General features: G+C 42.0%; 1 protein-coding gene across 3 annotated transcripts in view; it reads right to left on the reverse strand.

The window, feature by feature from the left end:
* Positions 1-22,546, reverse strand: part of FBXW7 (F-box and WD repeat domain containing 7) — a 547,043-nt gene that overhangs the window by 221,204 nt on the left and 303,293 nt on the right. Inside the window, exon 1 of one of the 3 annotated variants that reach the window (XM_069242660.1) lies at positions 15,208-15,474. The exons of the other annotated variants lie outside the window; for them this stretch is intronic. Coding sequence (XP_069098761.1) covers positions 15,208-15,351 — 144 coding nt within the window. The 5' untranslated portion in view covers positions 15,352-15,474. Of the gene's footprint in view, positions 1-15,207; positions 15,475-22,546 lie in introns of those variants that run through there. 3 annotated transcript variants of the gene reach the window in all.

The following is a 22,546-nucleotide window of genomic DNA, read 5'->3' on the forward strand; positions in this document are numbered from 1 at the left end:
TAACCCAGGAGAAATTTAAAGTGAGCATGTCAGGCTGGCTGTAGCAAGACACATAGTGCACAGATCCCTGCTGCAACTCAGCATCAATTGCCCCCACCCTGCCATGACACTCGGTTCAGGACTGTTGGCTGAAAAATAAAATGGTGATAAATAAACGTTATTACCATTTTATTTTTCAGCTGCTCTGGGGCACTTTTCCAGCGGGTGACACTGCTCCACTCTCATGGAGGAGCTGCTTCTGCTTAGACGCTTGGTGCTTCAGAGATCCTCCGATCTGTCTGGTAGAGCTCGGATGCATAAACCAAACATAGGTAACTAATGTCACCAAAAACTAAAGTTCAAATGAACTTATATTTAAAATGTTTAATAGGCCCAAGTGACATTTTCATTATGGTGTCGTAATCATGCATATTTTCCAGCATTTCACCTTACACTTGCTATTCAAAACTTCCAAATGATGCCATTAGTCCTGGTTGCGTAGTTAAAAAACGCAAGGTAAAATCTTATTGGGAGCACGGGATCAAGTTGAATGACCAAAACACGATCAGCTGTTGTTCACAATGTTTGTGTTTTTTAAACTTTTTTCTTTATAGCAAGGAATGCACCCTCAGATCCAAAATAGATGAGGACACATTTCACACTAAATTATAGGGTTTTATGTTGAATTTCATATTTATTCCAGAATTTCACAATTTTGCACAAGGAAATTACACAAATTTCACACACCATAGTTATAAACACCTTAACGCATGTTTAAAAAAAACCTCTGAAATTCACTGAAAAATTCACAGAAAAAGTAAAGTTACGACGCAAAATAAGACAAGCATTTGTAATGCAATGGGTCTTGCATTAGTTTGAGTTACAGCTATTAGCATTGTAAACTCCTAACTGGACTTTTCTTGCCACATAAACTGAAAACGAAAAGTGAAGCAGTTTCACATAAGCGAGCCGACAGCAGCCATGAGCATTAGATAGACACACAAAAGGAAACAGAAATTTGCTCGCAGTCAAACATATCGGCAAACGTGCAATTATCCATGTAACAGGATCAATGTCATGCAAAGCGCAGGACTACTGCCCAGCAAGATCGCGCTGCAAAGGCAATAAAAAGAAAAAGTAGACCTGAAGCCATGCTGAAAACACAGAGCCTGGTATGTTTTCAGTAGTTTACCGATGCTCTCGAGGAGGGCTAAGCACCGGAAAAGGCATGACGTATGCACACCTTTCACTAATTAAATCAAGCAAATTTTAAAAGGCAAGCCCACAAACCAACCAAACTGATGAGCGTGGTTAAAAGTCCAGAGAAAGATTACAACAGGGGCCAGAGCTCTTGCTGCTCAACCCTAAAAATAACATTGAAATTTGCCAGTAATTATTGGTTTCTCAATCTGTAAATTATGCAATAGCCATGTAAAACGTAACTCCAACATCAAATGAAATGCTTATGACAACACACACTTTATTCTAGAAATAAAAAAGCTAAAAGCACATTATACTAAAACAAGTGAATAATGCTACATTCATAGTAGTTTAATTAAAAGTGCTAATGGTAAGTGTTACGTAATCTCATCTCTAAGAATAAAGGTGACGTTTTAAATTGTGATTGTCACATCAAAGTTAAGTTCTAGACCACTGCCATTGTGGTTGCAAACCACTGAAAAAGGGTACTGACTCCTTAAAGGAGATTGTAGCCTACTCTCAAAGAGGAAGCTGTCTCTGTTGGACATCTTCCACTTTGGGAATTGTGTCAGGGGGCCTCGAGGAGGCACCAGTGTTTACCCAAAAGGGAAACTTTTTTTAAAGCAGCACTGAATCCTATCAAGTAAACTGCTGCCTTAAAAAAAATACAAATACAAAATACAAATGCAGGGATGATGCCCTGCTGATCTTTGAAGCCCACCATCCTTGTATATATCGCCAACCACAGAGCTGTGAATAGCACTCAGATTAATTAGGATTCAAAAGGCAGGTCGCAGTAGGACCCCACTACAACTGGAAATGTTGCACGTGGCCCATTAGTACACGGGTCGTATTGCAAAATTACAGACCAGTCGCAAACATTTGGTGTGCAATTTATGAACACTACTTGCCGTCTGTTTTACATCATGCCCTCAGTCACCAGGGTTGCAAAACACAGCAAATAAAATATGTTAATATTTAGCAGCAAAATAGTAATTATATTGTCTGCTTCTGAAAGATGATAAGCGAGAGGGTCAAGATTCAAACCTGCAGGTTATATACTGAGACTTCTCTGTAGAATGAATAAATTGCATATAATCGTGTTGGCTCAGCTTTACAAAATTCCCAATAAAAGCATTCCATTTAGGTTTTTACCTCCTTAATGATTCTGAACAATGTCAATCCTATTAGAGGAGGATGAGCACACAAGTATAAAATCCAGGTATCAGAAGGATAAAATTAAGTTATCAGAAGTAAAAAATCCAGGTCTCTTTTACAAGAGACTACTTGTTCTTTGAAAAACAGGAAAAGCATACACATTCCGAAGTTTATGATTGAAATAATCAATTTAAAGACCTTCTATCCTAACATTACACTCGGCCTTTATGTTCAAATGCCCCGATTTGGACATCAGTCGCTGTAGCCAACGCCAAGTCTTTAATGGTAATACGTGGCAACAAAATCCCTTCAAAGCTGGTTATTTATATTCCTCAACACGACATGAGTACTGAAATCTCTGGTCTGAAATTCCGATAGGGTGTGGTTCATAGCGGTGGGAACATACCGTATTTTCCAGGAATACACCAAAGGCCACAACGTTTTCCATTTGTTGTAGCTACTTGGTAAGCACAGGCACCTTCAATCTTGTCACAGCCAATCAACAGCCCAAATTGATCCTCTCTAGTGGAAGAGAAGGGTAAACCCCAAGGTACAACAACTTACTGCACAGGAATAAGCCCTGGATACATAGTTTGAAGAAAAATGGGCCAAGTATAATTGTGGTTTCCAGATATCTTCCATCTCGGTCATTCTCCTTGAAACTCACCATCAGTGGGCTGTACTATGCTACATGGTGCCATAATAATAGTACTCTAGGGGCCAGATGTATCTAACGATTTTACCCATTCTGTGTCTATGGGAAAATGCTTTAGTACTGTGATACTCAAAGTACGGCCTGGGGGCCGCATGCGGCCCTCTCGACCTTGACATGTGGCCCCCTGGTGCACAGCAGCACTCTGGAGCTGTTTACACTAATAGATGCTAACAATAAAAGAAGATGTTAAATAAACAGGTAAGCATTTATTTAAAGCATTATTAGTGTTAAAAAAAAAGAAGTAACTGTTAAATTCTGCACCATTTAACTTTAGGAGCACCTTCATTTTAAAGTAATCTTGCAGCGAAGTGCAAACAAATGATAAAGTCTCAAAATTCAAACAGTGTATTTAATTAACATGCAGAACCTTTTCACTTCAGTACATCAGATTATATCAGGGGATTGAGAAGTATTATTTTAAAAGTGATAGTTTTCAAACATGAAGTTAGAAACATCAATTATTCCTCCTACCCTGACAATGCCAACAGTGAAATGTGCCAAGTAGGTTATGTGCACCCTTTGGGTGACCTGGGTTCCTATTATACAAGTAAAACATTATCGTTTTTTTTTTTAAATCAAACATAGGAGAAGTTTTTGTACAGCGGACATCATGAAGTCATGTATTTTTTAGGTCCTGTTTATGTGATAAAGAAGGGAAGAGAAATAAAACTATTGCCTAGGATCAAATGTATATTTTGTTTCATCTACACCCACCTTACAGCCAATGCCTCCCCAATACCCCCAACCCAACCACTCCCCGCTGACATCAATGCGGCCCTCGGACACATAACAGACCACATCTTTTGGCCCCTGGGAAAATGTTTGTGAGTACCCATGCTTTAGTACATATGGCCCTAGATGTAGGTTTGCACAGTGAACAATACGCCAAGCGCTTTGTTAAGAATAGAAGACATTACAGCCAGCTGATGAGGGCTATGGTTGGCATACTTCATGTCTGAAGCTGCTCAAACCTGCAAATTAACAATTATAAGCACCCCAATTCTGATCAGACTCTCTTAAGTGCACGCTGGCTTGAGCACACCTCACATTCTAGTGATCTCCAACAACTAATGGTGACGGTCAGTTCTCGGTACAAATGTCTAACAGACATGATGCCAGCAGAGTGTTTGCTTCCTGATACTAGGAGAATGCCCATCCAGAACCTTAGAGGAGTCAACAAGGTGTCTTTCACCCAAGCAAGAGTTTGTGCTATACAATACAAATACCGCATACATGCACAGGCACATACAAGGTTGTCAGTGAAAGCAACAGCCACATGAATGTGCATTCTATAGAGTTCCATCCTTAAACTGCTCCACCTGGTGCGGTATCAAATTCAACTCTGTAGGAAAGTGAGACCAGTATTCGTCTTTTCTTTTGGCCTATAAAGTTTCTTGAATGATTTTTCAATTCTAGTTTGGATATATAGTTACTGTACCATCATTTATACGTGTATTTATTACCCTAGGTTACACCCTAATGCGGGATACCTCAAAGAATTAGGTACTCACTGCTGGGATTGAGCAATATGCAGCATTACACTGCTTTGAATACCGAAAGGAACTAATCAGGCATTCATCCTTACAAAGTCAATATAACAAGTATTGTGTAATTAGGTAGTAGTACCTGTTATGAATGACATTGCAAATCAGCAAGTGTAGGAGCAATTACTGATTATAAACACAAGAGTTTAGGTGTGGTTGACAATGCAGCTATCTGCAAGACTGTTACCAATTCTTTACAATATCCAGGGACCAGGCTGTGACTCCATCTAGAAGAGTATGCTTCTCTCAAATCATGCTATTGGCTGTTTGGTTTATCATTACCATTACATTTTGTAGGACGTGGTACCACTGGAATGCGCAGGGAGTACTTAATATCTGAAAACTACATTCACATTATTTATCACATTCAATTCTTTGCTTTCTGCATGGGTTCTGGCTCTGGCACCCTAAAGTACATTTTTCACTAAGTTACTTTTCTGCTTAAGTAATCAAAAATCTGACTTCCCCATAAAGTTAGATTTTAAAAACTAAGAAGGAAATAACTTTGAAGTATTTTTGTATTCCTTTCCTAAACGGATGTAGAAAATAAAATAAAGATCTTAATCCCACGTAGGCCTAAAAATGTCTAGCCTGGCCTACACAGTGAAACAGATTTCAGGTTTTATTACATTGTGAGGGCAAACTTATCTCAATTTATAGTGTGCACTGTTTTGTATATTAGCACCCTGACCTGAGGGCATACAAGGCACCCTCTAGAAGTACCTTATGAACACATAAAAATTGACTTTTCCTACATGGCATAACATTTTTACATGCCATGTGTGCCTGCAGTGCATTTAAACGGCATCTTGCCACAGAACAGTGGGGCTCATTGTAGAGACATGTATGTCATACATTTGGGTGGTGTAAATCAGTGCTTTAAATGGGAGTGCACTCACCGATACGGAGTACCGGCACTTCTTGATGTTCTCATTTTGAGTACCTGCACTTCTCCTTGCGCTAGGAGAGTACCGGTACTCCTAGTGGGAGCTGAGCTCATGCTCTGAGCCCAGCTGTAGCGCAAGTGCTGCAAAAAACGAGGCATTCAGATGGAGCATGTGTCTAGTCAGTGTATTTGGGGGTGGGACTGCTGCTGCCACCTTACATTCTAATTGGCAGTGCACCAGGAACGTGGAGGTGTGTGTCTAACGCCGAGAACTCCTGACACTGAAACTGTGGCGCTGTCAGAGTGTAAGGCTGCAGCTGCAGACCAGCGCTGGGATACAATACCATTGACTGTCAGAGGGTCTAACACCCTTCAGGCAAGTTTGACTCGTAAGTGCAGTGCGTAATTGGTACTTTTTGGCAGTTTTATATAGAGCAAACTTAACCTGAGGGCATTAAAGCTCTTAACATGAAAAGCACAAGTTCTACGTGAAAGGGTACTTTTTTGTTTTTATGGCATAGGGAGGTCAAATCCCCAGCGTCCTCGACATACTGCGATTCTGGGCAAATCACCTAATCTTCCCATCCCCTAAAACCAAAAAAGTATGCTTTCATGTAAAACTTCTACTTCTTGTGTAAAGCGCTTTAATGTCCTGGAACAGGTTAGTGCTATATAAAGCTGGGAAAAAAAAACATACTAACTACACCCTGCACATATGAGCCGAACTTTGCCGAGGGGCACTAGGGCGCTTTACATGGAAGAAGAAATTGCTGATATTGTTAAATGCCTTCCTCACAGCCACGCCCCTACCAGGCCCTTAAGGCCCACCCCAGTCAGCTTGGTGAATACTGGCATTTCTCTTTTTCCAAATACACACTGCAGCCCACATATGACATTTTACTTTCCATGCTATATTTGTAGTTAAGGTACGAATTATTAGGGAGTTATAGGGCAATTAGATAGGCTTAAAAGGAAGTTTTAATGTACAGCCCATTGGGGGACTTTACTACTTTGAGAAGTGGTAAACTGCACAGAGTTTTGGAGCCAGCAAATCCAGATATGGATATGAATAAAGTCATTTCCCACAGTAGATGAGAAATATATTTTTTTCTAGCAAAACATTCTACCTTACCATTTACGACGGGAGCTGGCAAAGTTTGGGTGATTAAAGAGAGTTAAAGAAAAAGGAAAATGTATTATTTACCTATTCAGTGTTTTTGTAATACAGTACTAAACACCATATGGCAATCCGAGAGCACTTTACGAGGGTAAATATAAACGCAAATAATCAGGAGTATCACACCAAGGGGAAAGGAAGGTCTGCCAGCAAAGGCCACAGAAGTGTGAGTCTCTTAGTACTTTAAAGTTCAAATAGAGCGAGGTTCCACTTGTGAATGTGCATGCTCTCTATATCCCAGGTGAACACCCCATCTCTCGTAATCTGCTCACCCTTCCTCTAGAATAGGTAAGCAGGTCACATGTAACACTTTAATTTGCCCTGACTACGCCTCCATGCACCCACATGCTGCTATGCAGGCCTGTCAAGTGGTATGAAGAGCTTTAAGTTATCACTAATAGGAGAACGGCTCTCCTTGATGATCCACCGAGGATGCCTGCTGAATGATCGCTTTGGCTTTGCCTCCAGTTAGGCGCCGTATATGCCTTTCTATCTGCTAACTTACGCCTAAATAAGACAACCTGATGTGAGGGGGGCAAAACAATTAAGTGGAAATTAGAAGCTGGTGTGCCCAGCCAAGTCAGAGATGGAAAGAGTATGGGTTAAGAGAATCACTGGGGTCTTCATAGCCCTGTCCCATTTCGGAACATTGTGCTGCTGTTGAAGATGAGCAAATTGTGTTAAATCCGTGTCAATATGAACTGATTCTTCGGATCTGTGGAAAATAGTAACTTGAGAGCTGGGTATTCTCATTTACTGAACTCACTGGTGGCACTGTGAATGGAATTGCAAGGCATGACCTGCACATCTTGTTAGCATTCAAAAGGAGTAATTTGAAGCGAAAGGCAAGAACAAAACATAGCCAGTGAAAACACTGAAGGCTAAAATTATGCTGCTCGTTTAGCTTCAGAGTTTGAATGTAATTGCAAAGTCAAAAATAACTTATCTTTGGCAGTTCTATGAAAGCAACAGAAATGTAAACTGAAGTGTGTATGGGCTTAAATCTGTTTTGCAATCTCCAGCTTTTCCAAATGCCCTCCCACTTACCTTACAGTACAATTTCAGCACATCCATCAAATTATTCGATGTTTTCCCACAGAGGTCACAGGGCACCTGCTTAAATTTTCCCTGAAAAGCTGCAATTCTCTTCCAAATCCACCCTCTAAGCAAGGTGATTTTTGAGGCAGCCTCCCTCGGCGGATCCGCAGGTTGAGGAGTGGGCCGCACCGATTTACAAAACATCCATGTTCACCAGACTTCTAAGTGGGCCACGGAACTTTCGTTTCACACACCCATTACCCAATTATCTACAAACTCGCACCCTTGAAATTGCTTGAGCCTGGAGTTTGGGGAAACCACAAATAATAACAAAAAGATATTGCGTCAAACTTTCTATCAAAGAAATGGGCAGGGGTAGCCAGGGCACCCAGGGAAGATGACTATCGAGAGTTCATTTGTGACAAAGGCCAACAGCTCGGAGAGGTCTGCAGCGGGATACGGAGGGCTAGACGGCCACATCTAGTAATATTATGAAAATGGTCCCTACCCAGGAAGTCCGCTGCGGGTGGACATCACGTTACTTATGCGCAGAACCGCCGGACAGCCGTTCTGGTCTACAAGGGCAGATTTTATTTGAAGCAGTGCCTACGATGAACCTGCTTTCACGGCAGAGAATGCAGCCGGGAGGGAGCCGGGGCAGCTCAACAAGAAGCAGCGCGGCAGGCATTCCTCGGGCCGCGCCCTTATCTTGAGAATTCATTTTACAGCCCGTTTTATTATTAGAAACGACACCAGGAGAAGGCTGTCGTCCACCGGCAGCGTATCGGCCCGCCATGGGTCAGTGGCGTAATGAAACTTGAGGGCACCCCCTGCAAAGTGCATGGAGGGGCCCTCTCCGGACTTACTCGAGAGCTCTCAGACCCAGGTACTGTGCTGATGGGGTCCCCTTGACCGCGGGGGCCTTTGTTACGCCACTGCCATTGGTTAAGCTGAACTTCCTAACAAACTTTTATCTACAACTGCTAACATGGCTGCGAAACACAGAGCTGCGGCGTAGAACTAACGCGATTCATGGCACTGGGAGCCCTCTCATCTGTGGCGACGGCGCATTAAATGTGCCCCCGGGTGCACTGCAAGCAAAAGGGATAACGTTATGAGGACATTCGCACAGAAACATATCTAAGGCCTAGAAAGACACACGTTTACTGTATATTTTAAAGTCTTCACGAAGCTGCTACAAGCGCACAGAGCCTTCCTCTGGCTTGAGGTTTCTATATTTGCCCTCTACGGAGGGTGCGGCAGCTGTTGAACCAAAGGGCACGCATTTCCCATGACTTGGGTTACTGGACAGGTACAGGCTTGGGAAAGAAGAGGACCGATATGTGGGCACGGAGTGCTTCTTAGCATTTAATGCCATCATTATCCCACAGGATGCCGGGAGAGGTAAGGGAGGCTTCCAAATATGGACAGTATTCCGCAGTGCAACAACAAATACCAGCAAGGCAATACAGAAAATTACCACTGGAATTAAAAAGATAATTGGAGTTACAGAAAACGCAAAGGAACTTGCTTCTCGTCATGGGGAGGCAAATTAATTTAAAGTGCTAGCCATTAAATGAAATCAAAAACGAAATGTCAAAGAAGAAAGCTTTCTCCTCAAGTGCAATTAAATTAATATCAAAGTATCAAGCGCCCTTTTTTCCACTGACTGTTATCAATGCTTAAGCAATAAAATTGACAAGAATATGATTTTGCCTAAAGAGCTCCATTAACTTTATAGCAAGGCTGTTTAATCGTGTCATTATTATAAGTGCAGCAGCTTACAAGCAAGAATACAAATGAAGCAACTAGCCTTTCCCTCCTGATGAGAAAACACAAGTTCTGTTACAAAAAGAACATGATTACAGAATAAGTTAAGACAAGTTGACAGTTATTTTATGAGCGTATTTACTCTCAGTTTTAAGCTCCCTGCATCCCCAAACCGAGGAGACAGCACCACCACGTGGTAGGTGCTGCAAGTGTGCCAATGCCATGAGTAGGGAGGCCAAAGTTGCATGCATGAGCCTCACTGTAGAAATTGCCTGGAAACGAGCTCACCTCTCAGCTCCTTAACACGCGACACCCAGTAGCACGATATCATCATTTCCATTTAGGGATGGAGTGTGTCTTTATGAATAGAAGCAGCTAAGACAAATATATCACAATACAATCTTGACTTTTGTTCTATGGGCCAATCATTGGAAAAATACCGGGAAGTAAACCAGGAGGACAGCTTCACTTACTACTCACAAAAGAAGAAATTCTTCCAAGGAGAGCCTGGGCAAACTGAGCTCCCAAATTGGAATTGTGCGTCCAGATGCGCATGGAGTTAAGGCACGTGTGGGGTAGAGGCCATGTGACAGTCATGGAAGCACATGTCCGGAAATGAATGGCACGCAATAAGCTCAAACTAGGCTTCGGAAGCAAAGTCCCCAAGAATTCCCTAGCAACTGGGAATGCACTATGCACTCAAACAATGAAGAATGCAAATGGAACAATCTGAATCACGGCTACTGGGCTTGTGATTATGGAAACCTCTCAGAAGAAAATCAAGCGATGGTGCAAGGACATTTTGTGAAGTCCGGGAATGAGCTATCTCCTAACAAGCCTTAATCTCTACGCTGAGCAAACTGGTAATTTTCTGAACGGTCAAGAGCTTCCCCTGGAGGATTCTCTGCGTGTTAAACTGTCGAGAGTTTGCATAGGGCTCCTCTTCCTTGACATGCAGTCTCGTTGTAAAGCTTCACCACACACTACACCCCTTTGTTGCTTGCAGGAAAGCATTATCTGGCTGAAGAATCATATGCATACAGACCTCTGCTTACGAGTGCTGTATAGACTATGTAGGCTCCAATAAGCACTTCATTTATGGTATATACTTTCGCAAGGTTAGGTGCTTGAAGTTAATTTACAAGCTTATGGGGCACACGTTACTTTATCTATAGACACGCCATCAAAGGCCAAGCACCATTTACTGTATGTTCAAGAGAGCGTGGGTTATGAATATTACATGCTATACAATAGAGTTGTCCTAACTTACACCGTATTCTAAAGCAGTAAATATTAGGCCTGCAACGTGCCACTTTTTTCAATAGTACCTCTAAACGGAAATCACAGGGCGGGACTTCCTCGGACGCAGTATCCTCCAGTGCGCCCATCACTGCAGATTCAGTAACAGATCACTCCAGCTAGAAGAGCACATCTCACAAATACAGGCACGGGTGTGTCACACCTACAAACCTGGCCTCAATACTACACCATGACACAAGCTTCGTTAGAGGAATCCCGTATAAAGAGCATGACATCACGTAAACGATTATTTAATCTTCAGAACAGCAACTATTAGAAAATTCTACAAACCCCAAAAAATGCACGTCAATCACGCATAATTCATCCGCCTGTATGCAGACATGCCACCTGTTCACATTTCAACAATCCAGTTCCAAGTCTCCACAGTTTAAGAATGCATTGAAGAGATGTGGTTCGGTGCCACCCGTAAAACCTATAAATGATTCTGTCAACTGATAAGGCATTGATCAGTGCCACCCGTAAAACCTATAAATTCTTCTGTCAACTGATCAGCCATCGATCATGCTACCTTATCTAGCCAGATTGTTTGATCTTTGGACATCACTTTTCCAACTCCTAGATAAATCAACTGCAGTGGAGTCTGATTATATTAAAGAAGTCGTTCATCCCCAAGTGCTCCACTCCACAACTTTTTGCTTAAAATTGGGCAGACCTAGCAGCTGTTCTAATCGCTATATAATATGTTGACATTAATATCAACATTAATACTAAGCATTAATACTAAACATCAGGGGCTGGTTGAAGTACGGAAGATGTTTGTTTATAACCAAATTAATCGCATTTTTAATAGAAGATTTAAAACCTACAAAGAAAACGCCAAATAAAAACATAACTTCTCAAAATGGGGAGACAATTTGGCAGAAAAATGGTTTTGTGACCAGAAACAAATGTGACAAGAACCTGTCTCGGAAACCATGCGCACTAAAAGTAACATAACACGAGCACCAGCGACACTCCTGGTTTTCAGTGTCTCTCCAAATAAATCTTGAAAAGGAGCCTTTGAATACTACCCACAGCAGAGAGTCGATGACAGATTGCGCGCAAAGCCTTTATTGCCTGTCCTTCCCATTCCATATTTTATAACAACGTGCATTAATGAAACGTTTATGAAACGAGATGCTCTCAATTACAGGCAGGGCCTGCTGGAGGGCCCATGTTCCAGGACGCGGCATTCATCTCTCTAATGGCCGCCATCAGCCGCATCAACTCGCACTTAGGGTCGGCGCTGCACATTACGGGCCGTGAAAGCGGTGCCCTGGCATACGGGGGTTTCATATACTGCATCGGGGACTTTCTAAATGTACAGACGGCCGGACATGTGCCCCGTGCCCATTTATAGGCAATTGCTAGAGAGGGTCGCCGAATATAACCAGCGCCAGAGGCGCGCAAAGGCCGTACCGACGGCACCCCGACCTGTACTCGTTTAACCATCCCGCCCGGCATTTCCCATCAGACCACACTTCCAGTCAAACAGATCTAGAGAAGAACAAGATAAGAAACTCACGGAAACAATACCGCAACAGGGTGCGGACACGCGCTCTTAATCTGTGCGCGCATTCGCAGGGTAATTCAACGAATTTATAAACACAATTAAAAAGCCAGAGCCTTCTGAATGTCCTTTCTAGGCACGTCTAGTGCTCCGGTTCATCAAAGGCAGCAAGCGCGCACGTGCCATCCGCGTGGTTGTTCCCACATGAAGAGATCGCCGTATTAAAAACTGCAAATGGCTTTTGGGCACAAATTAAAACACTCACGAATCCTATCATCACGGGCCCGTGAAAGCCAGCAGATCCGGGTTTGTTTCATCAAGTTAGCTTCGGTGTGGGCTAGATTCACTAAAGTCGGAACAAAATCACCTTGCGTGGTCGGTTTACTGTGCGACAGTGTACAAATCCTAGACCCCTCCCTCCCACAAGCACAGCTCAGAGGCACAGAGAGGGGCCATATGCATCCCGCATTCCGCTCAGATCAGGTCTGTAGCGCACACTTCCTTATCTAGTCAGAGAGGAGCTGGAGAGCGAGCTGCTCGGCTCCATAACGGGGTGTTTCTGATGCCGAGGACACGTCCGCCTGTGACTGGTGCACGTCTTCAGCGCCGACCAACTACAACATTGGCACCCTTGGCAAATTCAATTGAATATAAAGTATAATATATACTTTGAATCATACTTGAATAAGCAGCGGTTGTCACGGTGTAACTTCAAACTTCCGAAAGGACATCAGAAAGATGTCGGATTATGGTCAGAGAGGGAGCACAGGCGGATATGGAATAATACACCCCGCAGAAAATGTAAAACTTAGATATACTGAAAGTGTCGGCGCACTAAGAGGACTTGTAGTTACTAGCAGCACATAATTCCTCAGGACATGCTGAAACCATAGGTGCTCATCTCAATCACCCAAATGTGGACATGAACACGCTCAACATCCTGGAGCAGCATCAAATGAACACGACGTCCAGGATCCTGCACACAGCAGAGGTCGCTACCAGAGCCGAACTTGTGCAACTGCTCCGGACTCTTCGGCTCTCTTTGCCACGTTGAGCTATGGTTAAGCACAGGGAATTGCAGAGTAGTCTAGTTTCAATGTACACGCGTTCAGTTGTGCTCACCCTTGATAAAATCAATAGAACAGATTTGCAAAACTGGTTTACATCCAAAAAGGTGTAAAGCAAAGTGAAGCTCTAGAGCAGTGGTTCCAACCTATGGTCCGGGGACCCCCGAGGGACCATGAATCTTCCTCAGGGGATCTGCGACTGATTAGAAAATTAAATAATATTAACAGGTTATTAAGATGTATATGAATAAAGTGGCTAAATGTACAATTAAACATTTTAAAACGTACTGTAAATGTAAAGCAATTTGAAACTGAAGACTAAAAATTAAATTAACATCCTCAGATTGATTAACGGCAGCAATGCAGGCGCATCAAGCAGGATCTAGTATGTTCCAACGTGTGGCTTCAATTACATTTAGAAAAACTCCAACCTTTCTATTATTTTTTATTTTTATTTCTTATTTATATTTGTTTGCAAATTCAATAAAATGTGTTATGTGTGTGCATGTGTTTGGTGAATGCTTGATTCTCTATTTATTGTATATTGTTATTGTATATTGTTTTGCAGTTCAAAATCATCAACAATGCTTAGGCCGGAGCCCCAAGCTTCCAGTAATGACTCAGCGAGGGGTCAACGGATTCCAATAATGATTGAGTGTGTGTGTGTGTGTGGGGGGGGGGGGTTACTGTTAAAGTGGGGGTCCACAGAAGTCAAAAGGTTGGGAACCACTGCTCTACAGCCTTTTAGAAATAACTCCCATTTATTTATGACATGTTCATGGTTTCACACAAAGGCCTCCAGTGTACTTAGAAAAAAGGTAAAGAAATAACTCTGCGCCTGTCCAGATAAACAGTATAAAACTGTCTGCCAAGATACAAACTTAACAGAATCACCACCGTGGCCCGCATGGTGCTTGACTTGCTGGGCACCAGGCATTGCAATCACGGATTATCTATATATAAACTATCAGTCACATGGTAACACACTATATTTATTTACCTAATTGAAAAAAATAAGATCTACAGGATATGGTTCAATTACATCGTTTCCGATGAATACATGCAGTAATTATATTTCAACAGTAAAACGAGTGCTACTGAAAGAGAATTTGAAAGTTTTAAAAGTTTATGGCAACTTGAACTGAACTCCCAACATCTTTGACTAAGTGAAAAACGAGGGGAGAAAGAGTGAGCAGTGTCACTCATCCGAAATAGGGTCAGGGGCACGAGACGGTTAACTCTTCTTTCCAAGACCCACCTACAGCAAGTGCTTTTAAGTGAATAAAGCCAGTGCTTTAAACGGGCAGGTCCTGCCCGCCTCGGAGTGCCTGCTTTCTTAAATTTGAAATGGAGAGTACCTGCACTTCTTAGTACTCCTACCATACATTTAACAGGAGAGTACGAGCACTTCTCAGGAGCAAACAGGTACTCTAAGGCGAGAGTACCTGTACTTCTATATTGCACTTTAAAGCACTGAATAAAGGCACGAGCAATATGGAATATAAACATGACAATTACGAAAAGCCATACTTAAAAAGGCTACAAGCAAACATTTCTCGAGATCGGACAGTGATTGGGCGACGGCATGCCCGATTAAATACAGACGGTCTTGATGCAACCCCAAGTATCCCTCCCAGCCCGGAAGGAATGTGACCAGCATAAGGTTTCAACCGAGTGCGCAGCAAGGGAGCCCTGGCCCCTAATGCGACAAGCTACTTGGGCCCCCATGACCCGTTTTAAAAGCAAAAACAAACACTGATTGGGGTAAAGTGTGCCCTCATTCCCGGCCCCGGCGCAACTGCACCTGCTGCTTCACTGGTTCAAGTGTTTCGCGCTCAGAGTGTTCAGAGAGGGCGACACTCACCCGCCGGCGGCAGAACGGGAGGCCGTACGCCACGATGCTGATACAGAAAGTCTTCATCGTCTGGTGCGACAGAGGCTCTTTCGCACTCTTGGGGTCGACGGCGACCAAGCCATGGCCCAGAGCCTGCTCCTCTGGCGTGGTCATTTGTCTTTAGACCGGCGATGCCGGGGCACTGCTAAAAACCCGGCTGATAGAAGGACATTTTCAAGTTAGTCAGCGTCGAACTTGGGACCCCGGAACCCAAGGCCTGCTGCTTTTCCGTCCAACCTTCTCTGGCCAACTGCCCCGTTCGGTCTGCGCTCAGTGGTGCTCGGGCTGTCCTAGTTTAGCCGGGGATTAGACGCCCTCAGACTGCTCCTGCCACTCAGGCGAGAGGGTGCGAGCGTGCGCGCACACAAACGCAACCATGTCACCCTTATCTGTAATGCCTTCCTGCCCACCCACAAGGAGCCAAAGGACAGATGCACTGCCTTGTTCTGGGCCCGACCCACAAATGTGCCAGAAAAAACCGACACTAGACACCTAGTCCCGCGGGATGACTCCTCTATGTTCGGGTAACATTTCTGACTATGGGTTGTAGACATTTCTGTACACTCAAATGTAAGAAGTGTATATCTCTCTGTGTGTACGTGTCACGCTTAGCTCCGACAGCACTTGAGAACTTTACCATTTTTCCCCCTAGGGCTATATATATTTCCCCACAGAGAAATCCGTCAACTGCGACTCCACCAATTATAGGAGTGTTCCTTTCCAAATCATGTTTCAAAATAAATTCACTCCTGCCCTGGGCAGGGATGAGTAACCACATGGAAACTGTGGATAAAAGCCCACCCACAAATGCTAGTTTGTGTGCTGACCAATTGTTTGCTGGTTAACCACTCGATAATACTCCAACTTTCATGATTCTTCCACCTTCTGATTCTGTGGCACTCTCAAATGGCATTCCATGCACAGTCAAGTTGCAGTTTATTCATTTTCACAGTTGTTTTTTGAGTAAAAACTGTGTTTATAGAGGTTTCAAAGACCACAAGACAGAAATGATTTAAGGGGTGAAAACCAAATTCTATTTTTGGCTCTTTTTACCATTCACATTTGTATTTAAGCTTTTTTTCCTGTAACTGTAAAATGATGACTGAGTACCACTCAAGCTGCCAATGTACAGATTGTGTGTTTTGCCTGATACTGATTTAATTGATGACTAAGAGTATTTGTAATTATCTTTTCTATTATTTAAAATTTCTGCATACCTTGCTGATAGGATCAATAATGGGGGGTACTTGAGAGAGGGATAAAAAATATGCCCCAAAATGATTTCTTTGGTGCAGATTTAACACACCAAGTGATTTGGCCCCAGATTTCGATTGATGCCCCAGATAGCGATTGATGCCCCAGATAGCGATTGGTACCTTTGGAAAAGTGTGCTCTTACAGCCTTTAGAGAATAAATGTTGGTGAGGAGATCATACTCATCATAGTGATGGAAATAGGATCTCTCGGCTTCTTACTTAACACAGTTTTCCATGATCTTCACAACAAAAAAAGCATGTCGAACATCCACTCCATGTAAAAAACCAAAGAGCTGCAAGTAATGTCTGCTCATTGACACCAGCACTAATTCCACCAAGACCTGACTGCTGCACATGTCTGATCAAGTCATCTTGGGCGCAAACTTCAATGATCATATCACCAAGGTGCTGGAGTGCTTGAACTGCACTAAAACACATATGACTCATTCCCCAGCCAATTTAATACCTCTTACACACAACTGTATGACATGCTCAGGACAAAACATACCATATCATGAGGCTTGCACACACTAAGAGGTACAATCAAGCATCCAATGCCTAGTAAGACTAGAATGGAGGTAAACAAAAAAAATACACAAGACTTATAATTTCTACAAAAATCAAAGGGGGTCTGACTGAGACAAGTGCTAAGGTGATTAAAAGCCTTATGCATAAAAGAGGCTTACAGTTTCTGTGTCCATGGGAAACACATTGACACATTAGGGCTTAGTTCTACTCAAAGCCAAAGAAAAATACATGCCCACCCCAACATCTTGAAGTCATCTTAATACCTAAATGCTGACCTGTCTAAATAGCCATGGAAAATGCAAATCACTGATACCTTGTCTTACACCTTTGACTGCAAAAGCAGATTACATTCAGGATGGCTCAAATTAGTACCATGTGCAAAAATTTAAGTAACGTTTGAAGTACATCCCTTGTAATGATGAAACAGGCTGGCACATGCAGGAAAAAAATGAAATAAGTAGTTGGAAATGGGTAGAACCAAAAAAAACTGAAGTAGATGCAGCTGGATCCGGCACTGGTAGGACTAAAGCAGTGTGAATTTTAAATTGCGCCAGAGTTCTTCGAAGTTCACAGTTTTGTTGGTTGGGGCCTTTTATGGCTAGAGATGTTTTATGATTTGCTTACTGCAGAGTGGAAAGTTTACTATGTGACTGGTATATTCAATGCACACCTTTTTTAATTAACCATTTTAGTCGAAAACTATTTGCTGAAAGAAAACTTTACACACAAAATTCTACATAAAATAAGTTACCCCCAGACATCCTCTCACGTTTAATGTTGTCACCATACGTTCCTAAAATCACAAAATCCAACCTGAGTAAGTCTTGAAAAACGTTACAGGGAAGTCTCAATATTCTATACATTCACAGAAGTATCATGTCAACATGGTTCAGACGCATACATTCAGCTCTCAAGGACTGCACTATAACCTTCTTGCGTACTCTATTCCCAAATGATCAAATCATAAGTATTTAAGAATATGACTGGGTTATCTGAATGTGGGAGTCAAGCTCCATCTTTTGTTCCTATTTAGCGCAGACCAATACATTAAGCATGATCCAGAATATGACTGGGTTATCTGAATGTGGGAGTCAAGCTCCATCTTTTGTTCCTATTTAGCGCAGACCAATACATTAAGCATGATCCCGCGTAGGTATTCTTAATTCTGGAACACAAATGCAGATGTACAAAAAACAGAACAAATCTCATCTTTAAGCCCCAAAGTGTAATGGTAAAGACAGTGTGCATCCCCATTTTTATTATTAATTTAAGGTATTAGGCACAGTCTGTGGCTTAATAATGACTGTCCTGCAGGTGTAGGCCTTATTCTTGAAGTGGACACAGTGTCAGTGTATCTTGACTAAAAGGTAACACCGTGGGTTCCTTTTCTGTACTGAGATTTCTTGGCAAGATAGAAAAAAGAGTGGCTTTTTAATGTTTAAAGTGGGCCAATTACCGTTTCACCATTGATCAATAAGGAATGTATGTAAAAATCTTTCACTTCTATACTAGAGGCATGCCCTCAATTAACAGAAAAAATAGACATTTAGGGCCTGATTACGACCTTGGAGGTTGGGAAACTGTCACAAACGTGACGAATATCCCGCCTGCTGTATTACAAGCTCCAGTATATTTTATGGAACTTTTAAAACGGCGGGCGGGTTATCCATCACGTTTGTGATGGAGTATCCCATCCGCCAAGGTCGTAATCAGGCCCTTAATGTCCAGAAAAAGGCAAAATGGGTAAGTCATATCACCAAAGAGATTACAGCATTGTAGTACCATTACTGAAAGAACCATAGCATACTGACCTTTCCTAGCTTTTCAGAATAGCTTTTCAGGATTCTGATCAGTCAAATAAAGTTTTATTTTTACATGAACAGCGAAACACTGCCTTTCGAAAGCCAGTGTAGAAAGGTACATGCATAAATTGCACTACCAATTATTTGAAATTCTCTGATTACAAGAGGTGGATTACAATCTGATCTTATATTTTCAAACAATGGGGCTGTGGAATGGTTTGGTATTCTGCGTCAGCCACAAGACCAGGGAATCTGTAAAAGTGAGTATTATACGCTGCAGCAAGGGCAGCTAACTCAGTTAACTGCAGTTTCTCAGTCAGCTGCATGCCTGCAGGAGAGAATACCCAACCGCATTGACTGAAAATTGCACGGGAGTGGCAGGCCAATTGATCTCCTTGGCTCTGGATAAATGAGTGTAAAAGAACAAGTACAAAAACTGCTTAAGTCTTAGGCATCATCACTTACTGGAAGTTTTCCTCTCAGCTGTGGCCCCACAAAAAGCTACTTCCCTTATTTACTGAAGGGAGATGTCCTCCCATCAACCAAAAGATAAATTATAGGCTGAAGGCCATTGGTAAAGAAGGCAGAAGCTGATCTACATAGAGGTATATTTGCTAAAGCATACCTTTACAGCAACTCAAACACTGCGGTTAAAGTTGCTTGGCCATCTGAGATAAATTTGCATCATATGAAAGCCCAAGCCCATTACATTAAAACATCTTTTTGCTGAGCAAAGCCACTGTCGGGCCACAGAGCCTCCTCTTTTCAGCAAAACCTTTGTAACAAATATTTGGCGAGGCAAACCACCTTTATTTGGCAGATGTCACTGTCATTACAGGGAGATTGGCTTTCCCCTAAGTGGAAGATCTAAGAGCAGCAGCCAGCACATACTTTGGGTGGGAAAGTGGAAGAAACCATAAGCAAGTGCTGAATGGTACAGGCTTACATGAAAATAGTGCATTATGGTTTAAACAATTTAGGCCAGTGGTTCCCAACCTGTGGTCCGGGTTCCCCCTGGACATGAAGCCTCCTCATGGGGTCCTCGACTGGTTAGAAAATTAAATAATATTAATAGATTAAACAAAATTAAATAAATAAAGTGGCTAAATGTACAAATGAAACATTCAAAATGTTCTGTAAATGTCAAGGAATTTGAAACTGGAGGCTAAAAATTAAATTAGTATCCTCAGATTAATTTGTGGGAGCAGTACAGGTGCATCAAAAAGTATATAGTATGAATTATGTTCAGCTTCAACTGAATTTAGAAACGCTCCAACATTCCTATTAATTTATTTTATTCATATTTGTTTGCAAATAAAATAAAATGTGTTATAATTTGTGGATTTGTTTGATGAATGCTTGTTTTTGTATTTTTTGTATTTTATTTGCGGTTCAAATCATCAACAATGTTTAGGCCTGGGTACCCCGCTTCCAGTAATGACTCAGTGGGGGGTCCCTTGTTTCTAATAATGATTCAGTGAGGGTCCCCGGGTTCCAGTAATAACAAAGTGGGGGTCCACAGAAATCAAAAGGTTGGGAACCACTGTTCTGGGCCTTTGGGAGGAATGTCAATAGCACAAGGCGTAGGGAAAACTTCAGTAAAATAGGTATCCTTTGTGTGGTTGGGAGTTGTTAGAGGAAAAGAGTAGTCACCAAATAGATGCCACTAATCAGCACTGGGAATGGAGCCATGCTTTAGAACAACTACAATGAGAGCCCTCTTTCAGATGTTGCAAGCACTTCAGAGCTGAAACTGACTGATAGAATTTGTAGAGAGTGCTGTGAGCGATGTTTTGGCACTGGCAACCTAAATTATTGTTGTTATGAAACAAGAACAGCCTTACCTGGCATTTAAACACCACGAGGGTAGAAATGAAGCAAAGACATTATTGTTAAATTTTAAAATAAAAAAGATATAAAGAGCATGTCTGAGCTTGCAAGATATTGGTCACAAAGAACAGAGATTTCAGCTTGTTGTGACTCGAGATGTGCCTTGGAATTAAAGTAACAGACATTGATGTATCAGACAAGAACTATGCAGGGAAGGAGACAATCTAAGTGGTCCCTAGAGATTAACGTTCTTTAATGCTAGATTCTGCTATCGGCTTTAGCACACTAAAGCCGACTGTACCAAACCGTGAGGTTAAGGATAGACGGATGTTTGAAATCTTTAACAAAGGGGATGTTGCTTTGTAAGGACATTATATTAAGTTTAAAAAAAAGCCTGCAACAATGATAACTGATCAAAAAAGTTGAACTGTTATAGTATGTACAAATGGGAAAGGTGTCTGCTCACTGGTAACTAAGACATGGTAGCAAATTAAGTAAGTAGTTAGGTCACATTAGCATCCACCATAGCTTTGACTTAGAACACAATACAGGCCTTCACTTTATGACAATGTCTCCTTATAATTATTTTTTTTAACCCTTCACGTTGTTTTAAGTTGCATGGGCTTTGAAATTTTACAGTTTGCTTTATTATTTCTAGTGCCGCTGTCTAACAACTGGTCTGATGGCGGCAACGGCTTCGGTGCAATACCCATTCTGGCAGCAGAAGTCGAGCTGTTGCAGAAAAGACCCGTGCTAAGAATATGGCAAGTGAGATGAAGTTTCAGTTATAGATTTATCTTTTTCCGCAATAAGAAATTTGGTTTAATATGACTGAACACGCTGGGATTTAATAGGGTGAAATCTCTGCATCTTGATGAAGAGATTACGTTTTTTCGAAGTCTACTAATAAATACACTATGTCTCCTCTCTGCCAGCCAAGTCAGTGTGACCTACCAGATGGCTTAGGACAGACTTTTCTCCGGGAGCCCCGGTAAACTGCTTCAGCCACAGGGCCCGAGAATCTGTAAAAGTGAGTATTATACGCTGCAGGAAGGGCAGCTAACTCAGTTAACCGTAGTTTCTCAGTCAGCTGCACGCCTGCAGGAGCGAATACCCAATCGCATTGACTGAAAATTGCACGGGAGTGGCAGGCCAATTGATCTCTGGGTCACATGGGTGCAAAAAGAAAAAAGAAAAAATAATCATGGCAGGGTAAAACTAAGCGACCACATGAAATATGAGCTTTTTAAGGGGATATTTAATCAATGCTTTGCTTCTGGGAGAATGTTTTTTCTCGAGCCCAATTCCAAGGGCACATTAGCAGAACGTCAAAGTGTTAAGAAACAAATGTGACAAAGTGCATTGTTCACTGCTAGTAACATAATCACTTTTTTATACAAACTTAAACAGGGTTAAATCGCTGCAGAAGTATTTTCACTTAACATTCGGGGGGAGAAAACGTAAGTCAATTAAACAGGAATGAACATCCTCAGATTAAAAAAATTCAGGAGAAGAAAAAAACGAAAACAGATCTTTTCTTTCTTCTCAAACAGTTCCAACAACATGACAAATTTAGCACTTAAAGGGGGATCCATGAACCTCTGAAGAGTCGGCATGAAGAGAAAACGCGTTCAAAGGAAAAGTTCGAAGTCGTAAAACGTATTTCTTTGGTATGCCAGTGAAAAAGTCAAGGGCAAAGGCAAGGTGTCATGCTTTCCCACAGAAGTGAGTAACTGGGATAACGTTTTTTTATTTACATTTACACTCGGCGGTGAAGCAAAAATGATAATAAGTACATCAATTATGCACACTACCAAACAGTATCTCAACATGCACCAAATATTACAAGCCACCTTTTTAGCACAACACCGGCTCAAACACCAATACTCTGAAT

Source organism: Pleurodeles waltl, chromosome 1_2 (assembly GCF_031143425.1).
Source record: "Pleurodeles waltl isolate 20211129_DDA chromosome 1_2, aPleWal1.hap1.20221129, whole genome shotgun sequence".
In the NCBI taxonomy this organism is placed as follows: domain Eukaryota; kingdom Metazoa; phylum Chordata; class Amphibia; order Caudata; family Salamandridae; genus Pleurodeles; species Pleurodeles waltl.